This window comes from Cuculus canorus, chromosome 13 (assembly GCF_017976375.1).
Source record: "Cuculus canorus isolate bCucCan1 chromosome 13, bCucCan1.pri, whole genome shotgun sequence".
NCBI classification, from domain to species: Eukaryota; Metazoa; Chordata; class Aves; order Cuculiformes; family Cuculidae; genus Cuculus; species Cuculus canorus.
Window position 1 is genome coordinate 2,270,511 of NC_071413.1, and position 9,794 is coordinate 2,280,304.

A 9,794-nucleotide genomic window follows, 5' to 3' on the forward strand; every position below is an offset into this window, starting at 1 on the left:
GTTCCTGGAAGTCCTGCATTTCTGTCTCCTTGATGAAAGGCTTCTTCTGGACAGAGGAGTCAGTTTTCAGGACAGGCTCACCTGCTGCAAGCATGTACCTCCCATCGACTTCTCAAGGCCTACAAGGAGCTTGCATTTTGGAAAACATTGCTTTTTACATCTCCTGCACAGGGGGTGTGGGCACTCAGCTAGTTTGCGTTCGTTTGCAGGCTTAAACTCTTTATTGTAATCAGCCTACGGTGAAAATAACCAACATCTGCAAAACCACATGGGAAATACACAACCTGGGGAAGACTCCCCTTTGTGTAAAGCACAGATTCTGTCTACTAAAATGTTATTGAACAGACAGGTCCGAGAAAGTGCTTCATTTTGTTTTTCTCCATGTACAAGATCCCTTTCCTAGACAGCATTTGTACTTATTCACATCTGGGCAATCCCAAGAATGTTGATGTTCAGTTCATTACAATATCTGGCAGCCAAACTTCCCAGCGGTTCCCACACCTACTGCTTCATTTCTTGTTACAGGATACTAGATGCTTCATTTAATTACTGTTTATCTCTTTTTCTTACCAAGTTATCTCCAAGACAACTTGGATAGTGAACTGGATCTTACTCTGGCTTATACACCATCAATACAATTATTAATTAAATAGCAACAGAAGAATGGAAGTTGCAAAAATGACCAAGAACGGAGACTGAGTTAAATTTTCATTGCATGCATTTGGGAAGGAAAAGTAAAGACAAATTAAGTAACTCCGCTGTGAATACAATTGAAACCATAAACTCAGCCATTGGTTCTAGAGCCTTTCTTCCCTTTAGAGCATAGCTGCACTTCATAAGGAAAGGTTTAAAGTGCTAAAATATTATTATCTTTAGCTCCTGAACAAAAAAAAGGCTTTTTAAAATCCAGAATTCAGTTAGTCAGATCCTTTATTTCATCCTATTTGGTTGAAGCACAGAATCAGGAAGCTTATGTGTTTTAATATATCCCCATCCAAGGCAAGACCTGCACACAAGATACAGATTCTTTTTATTTATTATTTATGGACCTGGTCAGGCAACATCTTGAAAGCAACAGACCCTTATTTTGCACAAATAAACACGTGCCTCCTGCTGAAGGCTGGCCTGTCCGTTTGATGGCAATCCTCTAATTAATGGGGTGTGCTGACAGATTCCAGCGGCATTGCTGCTCATCTGCTGTTGGAGCTAATGCCTGAGCTTAGCTGGCAGGACATCCCACTGGGCTGTATATTTAACTCTATGAACATCACCCCCACACACACACACTCAGCGAGCAGCTGCGGTGTGAACGCCTGCAGGATCTCAGTGCGCCGCTGCCTCTGTCGCAGCGGGCACAGCCCACCCCACAGGAGATCCCACAGAGCTCAGAAGCGGCCGAGTCCAGGACTCAGGCGAGATTTGGAGAGATTTTATTCTACAGCTGATGTGGGGGCAAAGAGGGCAGCAAGCCAGTAGGCAGGTGCTCAGGTTAAAGATGGATGGACAAGGTACCAGTGCTTAATTCACACCTGACGGATCCTTCAAATGCTCCAGTCTAAGGAGTAGAGGCAGAATCTTTGTGGTTTTCCAAGTCTAGGCTCTAGGCCTCGAGAAATTACCTACCGCAGAGGGAAGGCAGCTGTCGAAAGTATGAGACCCAAATAAAGAAGCAATTGTATTTAATTTGGATACCAGGAAGTTGTTTCTTCAAGACAGAAGTAATTTTTAATATCAGAGACCCAGTTGCGGTGGACACAAAAATCACGACTGCCTGCCAAACAATGAGTAATCGCGGTGAGAATTTGAATTAACATAAATATGAAGTTGTGGTTTGAACTGTTCAAGATGAGCCACACACTGTCTGAAGGTGACACAGAGTTGAAACTGGGTGCGCCTTCTTACTTAAAATAAAACATTCCTTTCCAGCCAGCGCAACCTGTGCTGCTTGTCAGGCCCAGCAGTGTACGCAAATGGCCATATCCTCCAGATATTTAAACGTGTGTGTAATTAACTTACGCACAGAACTTCTTTGGCTGCAAGAGCAATTGCAGTAAACAGCATGGTTCACACCAGTACTTCCAGCACTAGTCCCAAGTCCTGCTAAATTGTTATGTTGATTTCCTTACTATAATTGAAGTTTCTCTTTGCATGTTTCTCCTAGCTCAGTTTTGAAGGTTTTGCTTGATACTGAAAGCCTTTGAATAGCAGAAGTTTTATTTGAGTTAAATAAAAAGGTGGAAGAGGTCTTCCAGAGCCTGGTCTGTTTATGCCAGGAATGAGTATTTTACAGTTCTGAGTGCCTGGCCCCACAGATTTTATATAAAGCCTTAGAACTAATTATTGTATTACATTCTAAATACATATATTCTATACAACAGTGCATCTCATCACACTGCTTACTAAGCAAAATGAAAATTAATGTTGCATCAGAGACATTCACCTCTTGACAAACCAAGTTTCAGATGATTCCTAGTTTCAGATGAAGCCTACTTCCAGTTTTAGGTTTTATGGCTTCATATATAATGAGTGGCTGTGGCATGACGGGGCGGGGATGAATCATCACAACGTTGTTTCTGTCCCGGCAGACAAGTGGAAAGAGGACAAATGGGGAAATAAATATTCCTGGGTCAATGCTAATGTTGATGGTTGCCTGGTTGCCTTCTAATAACTATAAAGAACCACATGAGCTTAACCTCGTGGAAGCGCAGGTGTAGCAGGTTAGTAGAAAGCTAAACCACAGTCAGGGGAAGCCCTGCAGAAGAAACCCCAAAAGCTAAGGAGGGGAAGGAGAGAGAAAGAGTTAATTAGGGAAGTGCTGATTCATGAGGTGGTTACCATACCTATCATCATTTTTAGCCTGGTGCTTCATTTACGGAATGGCTTTATTTCTGTTTATAGCCTTTTCCCCTGACAGGGAGGAATAATATGTACTGTCTGTCTTTCTGAATCATCAGCTCGGTGTATGTGATTAGTATCTAGCCTTGCAGATGGAACCAAAGCTTTGAGAAAGGGAAGAGAAAAGAAAATAAGCATCTTCATTAAACTGATCGGAATCTACAGAATTATTAAGCTAGCTGTCCTGCTGCTCTGCCTCCGTGTCACACAACGGACTGCTGTACAGACAACCAAATGGAGGACGGGATGCTTTGTGCTGTACCAACAGATGCCTGGAGAGCTATGGAAAGGGTAATCTTAGAAAATCAAATATGGCTTTTTCTTATAACTTACTGCAACTTCCTGACGGACTGGGGAAGTTGAAAAGTTACAGTCAGTAAGGTGTTACAACGCAGTAAACCAAGATCGGAAAGATATGGCAGAAAGAACTCGTTAGATATCTCCTCCTTAAATCACATAATCATTTGGGTTGGAAGGGACTTTAAAGCCCATCCAGTTCCACCCCCTGCAATGGGCAGGGACACCTCGCACTGGATCAGGTGCTCAAAGCCCCATCCAACCTGGCCTTGCTCTTCTCCTGCCCACCCAAAAAAACCCTCCCAAAACCAGGACAGGCATAGCCCTACTGATCACCATGCAAGCATTGGATCCTGTGACAGGACAAATGCTACTTCATAAGTATCCTGAGTTCTGTACATTGATGTGTTTGGGGGATATTTACTTTGTGAATAGAGAGGTGGCGTGCTGTAATGAAAAAAGGAGAAACAGCTTGAAAGAGAGAGCTGTTTCTCCCACAAGAATTCAAGAGTAATTAAAAAAAAAAAAACAGGAATAGGCCTGAGAGGCCAAGCAATCCACAGAGCCATGGCAGGCTTAAAGAATAACTTCTCCAGAGGCGGGAGAAAGAACTCACAAAGGCAAAGCAGCATACATGGACAGACCTGCTTTAATTGCTCTCAGTTTCTTGAAAAAGCCTTCCTGTCTAAACGCCTTGCTCTACTTGTAAAACTAATTGGTTTTTGCTCTTATCATAAATTTTGTTGTTATTTTCTGCTGACCACAGACTCTTTCATAGGGAAGAAACACCAAGGGCAGAACTTGGATGGACGTGCAGGCTATCCATGGTTGAGTCACAGGCTGCTGCCAGTAATAGTGAAGGAATGTGGAACTCTGCACAGAGGACATCGAGGCAGGAGGCTGACGGTCCAAGAACACTCGCACTGCCCAGGAGCTGAGGTACAGTTTGCTCTGGCAACGGACCATGGAATATACTGAACTAACTGTCTGCATGTGATGGCTGAGATAAACAGAACAGTAGCAGAACCAGTTTCCTGGTGCCTTATCTACCCAGAAAGAAAAAGTTCTAGACAAGAAGCTCCATCTTCTTTTTGACAGAAAGTAAGGTATTTCTTTCACCTTGCTATATCCTCTTCAGGACACCAGCAAGGATTTTGTTGCTTGTTTTTAAAACTAAAGTCATAGAATCACAGAACCATAGACTGCTTTGGGTTGGTAGGGACTAACTTGACCTTGAATGTTTCCAGGCATGGGGCCTCCACTACTTCCCTGGGCAACCTGTGCCAGTTCTAAAAAATTTCTTCCTTATAGCCAGTCTAAATCTCCCCTCCCTTAGTTTAAAACCATTCCCCCTTCTCCTATCACAACACACATTGCTAAAACCTCTGTCCCTGTCTTTCCTAGAGGTCCTCTTTAAGTACTGGAAGGCCACTGTCCTTCTCACAAGTTTGTTTGCAGCTGATCAAATGGTTAAAGAGGGCTTTGGAGGGGAGGTATAAAGGGAATGGAATAGGGGCAACACTGACAGAGTTGCATAAACGCTGTGTAGCTGCACAGGTAATTCCCTTAAAACTAGACATTGGTAAAAAGAAGCATCCGAGCCGGCTCAAAGCATCTCATACATTTAAGGGAAATTTAATATTGCCTATATAGATATGACAGGCTTTTGCCATGGAGAAAAGGGACAGAGATGGGGTAAGGAGAAGAGGAAAAGGCATAATACACAGAAGGGCGCTATACCACATACTTCCCACAGCAATCCATTTATCAAAAGAAAATACCAAGAGTTTAAAACAAATGAATATTGTGTGAACTGCTTGATTTTTCTCAATTATAAAAATCCATTGTGCACAATATTCTTGCAAAGTATGGAAGGCAACCTCACTGTATAAACACTGCTTGGAAGCCCTTTTGTGAGCAGGACTGATACGAAGCAAGTGTTTTCCCCTTGCTCCACAGCTTATAAAAGGTCAAGTAAATGCCTTTTGACCTAAAAACCACAGGATTAGCCTTAGAAACTGGTGTGATTCTGCACCAACACAGTTGGTAAACCACCCCTCAAATCTTTTCAGGAAAACAAAGCACTGTGAGTTAAAAAGGGAGAGAAAGGCAGGGAAGAGCTATGGACACGCATGAACAGCTCAACAGCGGGTTTCAGTTACAGGAACTCACCTAGCACACCATTCCCATGGACATGCAAGGCCTGAAGATAAGATGCCCAAAGCATCTCCTTGGGTTCACAGCTTCTTTCTGTTCAAGATGCCATGACTGGGATTGGTTCGGATTTCAGTTGAGTTGTTTTTTTTTTTCCCCCTCTCTCCTTCTCCTAGACCTACTGAGTCAGAATCAAAGCTCTGATGTTTGAGACCATTCCACTAATGTATAACAGGGAATACTGGTTTCCTGCTTACATCAGGGACAGAAGGCTTTGAGCATCTAGCCCGATCTGAAGTTTACAACTTGATTAAAGACACTTCTGCGCTGGATGAACCTTTCAGAGATCTGAGCAAACAGAGGGAAGAACGTTCCACTGCAACACTGGCTCACCTTGGTTTATTTAATATGAGATAAATACTTTTTTTCTACTGCTTTAAGACATAAGTAAATCAAAGGTGGGAAAGATGCTCATCATCAGCTATAAAACGGATCTTACAGTATTTTCATATGAGAAAAACTTCGTTCCTTTCCAGCACGGGAGGGGTTTACACTGATCTAATGCTGTTTCAGTGAGCTTATCCCTAACACAGAGCAATTTAACAGAAAATAAACTCAGTCCTTTAGCAAGTCTGAATGCAGAAGATAAACTCCTCCTTATGGCTCAAGAAGCACAACTTGGCTATCAAACTTCAGTTAGTGCCCATCAGTAAGAACAAACAGGGAGAAAAGCTGATTTACCTAACTTATCAAGTTCATGAAAAGTCAACTTTTTCATGAAGGTGCCCCGAGGCAACGTAGGAGCCTCCCACACCAGAAACAGAGCTGTGAAAATACTAAATAATTACAGCTTTGCCACACTTCATGATTTCCTGCTACGGACTACGAAGGAAGAGGCAATTACTCACCAAATGCTACAGCAGGGTTACTCAAATGAAGAAACCCGACAAGATTTGGTAAGAGTTCTGTTTCGGTCTGCCTAGTTATTTACACGGCAGCCCCAATTCCTGCTGGCACAGGTAGAACTGTCCTCTTTTCAGCCGCAAACAGTTCTCTGCTGAAGGGCAGAGCTGTTGCATAAGCTCCTGTGGGCAAATACTGGGGGGCAAAACCTGACCAGCCCTAAAGAGGAGAGCAGAGCAGAGGGGTGTCCCTGCCCCGGATCCAGGCAGGGGCTGAGGGGCACCACAGGGATACACTGCGTTCAGTTCTGGAACGTCCTCAGCACAGGAAAGACCTCGATCTGTTGGATCGAGTCCAGAGGAGGCCACGGAGATGATATGAGGGCTGGAGCACATCCCTTAGGAGGACAGGCTGAGAGAGCTGGGGTTCAGCCCAGAGAAGAGAAGGCTCTGGGGAGACCTTAGAGCAGCTTCCAGGGGGGCTCCAGGAAAGCTGGGGAGGGGCTCTTAAGCAGGGAGGGCAGGGAGAGGAAAAGGGAACGGTTTTATCCTGAAAGGGGGGAGATTGACATGAGATCTTAGGAAGAAATGTTTCCTGTGAGGGTGGGGAGGCCCTGGCCCAGGCTGCCCAGAGCAGTGGGGGCTGCCCCATCCCTGGAGGGGTTCCAGGCCAGGTTGGATGGGGCTCAGAGCCCCTGAGCCAGTGGGAGGTGTCCCTGCCCATGGCGGGGGGGGGGCTGGATGGGCTTTGAGGGCCCTTAAAGCATTCTGTGATTCTATGACGACTCTGCTATTTGTGCAGAGATGAGCAGCAACAACAACCTCATCCATGAGGTGCTTTTCTATAGAACACAGAGCTCCTGCCCGGGGCCGCCGAGCCCCGCCGAGCCCTGCCCGGCCCTGCCCGGGGCCGTCCCCTCGCTCGGAACACGAATCGGAGCAGGTGTTCGCCAGAAACTTCCGAACGAGTCTGTGGAGTTGCTCCCTTACAGGTACAGAAGGCAACTCACTGGAAAGGGACGGGATGCAGCGAGGAGGGACAAGGAAAGAGCTCCGGGGGATAAAAAGATGGATTCGTACTCATTTCGTCGAGGTAGGAGCGCTCCTGCCCTGCCGGGAGAGCAGCGACCGCACCGCCGAACCGCCACGGCACCTGTGCAGCGCCCCCGCCCCGGTACTCGAGCCTCCCCCTCGGGCTCCCGCAGCCCCTCCTGCTCCCCCCGCCCCGGGAACCCGCATCCCCCCCGGGAACCCGCATCCCCCCCCCGGGCATCCGCATCCCTCCCCGCCCCGGGAACCCGCATCCCCCGGGCGTCCCGCACCTTCCGAAAGTACCCGTCCTCCGCCGTCTCCGCCGCCTGGCAGCCGCGGGGCGGCAGCGCCTCTGTCATCTCCGGGCGGGGAGGCAGCCGTGCCGTCACTGCTGCTGCTGCCGCCGGTGCTGCGGGAACCCCGCGGTCCCTGCGCGCTGCCCGGGGCCGGGGGAGGAGCTGCCCCGCCCCGCCCCGCCCGGCGGAGAGCGCTGGGGCACGGCCGGGGGCCCGCCCGCCGCTCCGGGGGGAACCCAGAGACAGGGGGGCATCCCAGAGCCCGGGAGAGATCCCGGAGAGCAGAGAGAGATCCCTGAACCAGGGAGAGAGCCCAGAGAGACATCCCTGAGTCCAGGAGAGATCCCAGAGTGCCTGGAGAGATCCCTGAGCCCGGGAGAGATCCCCGAACCTGGGACAGATCCTGGAATCCAGGAGAGATCCCGGAGTGCAGAGAGAGATCCCAGAGCCCATGGAGAAATCCCTGAGCCCAGGAGAGATCCCAGAGCGCCTGGAGAGATCCCTGAGCCCGGGAGAGATCCCAGAGCGCCTGGAGAGATCCCTGAGCCCGGGAGAGATCCCCGAACCTGGGAGAGATCCTTCAGTCCAGGAGAGATCCCGGAGTGCAGAGAGAGATGCCAGAGCCCATGGGGAGATCCCAGAACCCCGGAGAGATCCTGGAATCCACGAGAGATCCTGGAGTGCAGAGAGAGATCCCAGAGCCCTGGAGACATCTCTGAGTCCAGGAGAGATCCCCGAACCTGGGAGAGATCCTGGAATCCAGGAGAGATCCCGGAGTGCAGAGAGAGATCCCCGAGCCCATGGAGAGATCCCCACACCTGGGAAAGATCCTCCAGTCCAGGAGAGATCCCTGAGCCCAGGGGAGATATCCCAGAACATCTAGTGAGATCCCCGCGCCTGGGAGAGATCCTCCAGTCCAGGAGAGATCCTGGAGTGCAGAGAGAGATGCCAGAGCCCTGGAGACATCTCTGAACCTGGGAAAGATCCCTGAGCTTGGGCGAGATCCTGGAGTATGGGGAGAGATCCCCAAGTCCAGGAGAGATCCCAGAGCACAGGGAGAAATCGCCAAGCCCAAGAAAGATCTCCAGGCCTAGGGAGACATCCCCGAGCCAGGGAAAGATCCCGGGGCCCAGGGAGATCCCTAGAGCTCAGGAGAGGTGGCAGAACCTGGGGAGCTGGAGGAGGCTCAGCCCTGGACAAGGCCAGCAGTATCCTGGTGAAAAGCAGGGCTGGCCCCGGTCCCGGGAAACCGCTGTGGGATCAACCTCAGTGTTGCAAAAATCTGCAGCGTTCACACTGAAAACCTTCTGTCTTCAAAATATTCCGCTGCATAACCAGTTTCGCAGGTGTTGTTGGACGCTTGGATCAGGAAAAGGCCAACACTGGTTCCCAGTCCTAGCCAGGTCTAACCTAGGGAATTACACGGGCATTGGAACATGCGATGCAGCAAAAACACTAAACCAGTGTAACCAAACTTGTCTTTCCCTCCCCTTCCTTTCTCCTTCTCTATCTTTCTTAGAGGTATAGTGTAGTTGTGTCAGGAGAAAAACCCACAGAGACAACAGTTCTTTATCAAAGGAAAAATATCTCTGGAATTGCATCCTTAACAGAAACTTCCTTTGAAAACACCGGTGTCTCCAGAGAGTTATGCGAAGCAGTCTGGGCAAACTGCGCATCTGCCGCCTGCCCTGCGTTTGAGGAAGAAGACTAGAGTCAGCAGGTCAGACACTGGGATCCAAGGATCTGCTTCTCCTGAAGTCATCTGAGTTTTGCTTTTCCTGATTTTGTTCCTTCTTTTCACAGTGCTTTTTCCTTTCTTTTTGTTTCCAATAACTCGAAAGAGATTGGATGAGTGTATCAAATTATATGTTAAATAGAAATAGGTAAGGTGGGAAAGTAGTTTAACTTGCTCCAACAGAAATTTAGGGTGAAAAATGTTTCACATTATTGTTGTGCTATCAGGAAATGCACATACCTGTCAAATTTAAGCAGATTTTAAATTTTAAAACTTGCAACAGTGTCAAACTCCAATGCGAAACACATTAATTAGTTTAAGTTAACATAAATGAGAGAGAAATTAATAATTTGCCAGTGCAGGCCATGCTGATATGATCTAACAATTCAGGCAGTATCAATATAACCATCCTGGGAATTTGTACTCTTTCACTGGAGTCATCAAAACAGATCTCATTGATAAATGAGATTGAGATTGATAAAT

The 9,794-nt window shown here is 47.8% G+C and overlaps 1 protein-coding gene and 1 long non-coding RNA gene across 2 annotated transcripts in view; one reads left to right on the forward strand and one right to left on the reverse strand.

The window, feature by feature from the left end:
* Nucleotides 1–7,724, reverse strand: part of RHPN2 (rhophilin Rho GTPase binding protein 2) — a 26,849-nt gene extending 19,125 nt beyond the window's left edge. The window contains exon 1 of the mRNA XM_054078579.1: nucleotides 7,571–7,724. Coding sequence (XP_053934554.1) covers nucleotides 7,571–7,639 — 69 coding nt within the window. The 5' untranslated portion in view covers nucleotides 7,640–7,724. The remainder of the gene's footprint in view (nucleotides 1–7,570) is intronic.
* On the forward strand, nucleotides 1,281–7,402 carry LOC128853473 (uncharacterized). The gene is made up of 3 exons (XR_008452012.1): nucleotides 1,281–3,186; nucleotides 3,971–4,131; nucleotides 7,241–7,402. It is a non-coding gene; the product is annotated as an uncharacterized LOC128853473 (long non-coding RNA).
* Nucleotides 7,725–9,794: the final 2,070 nt, after the last annotated feature.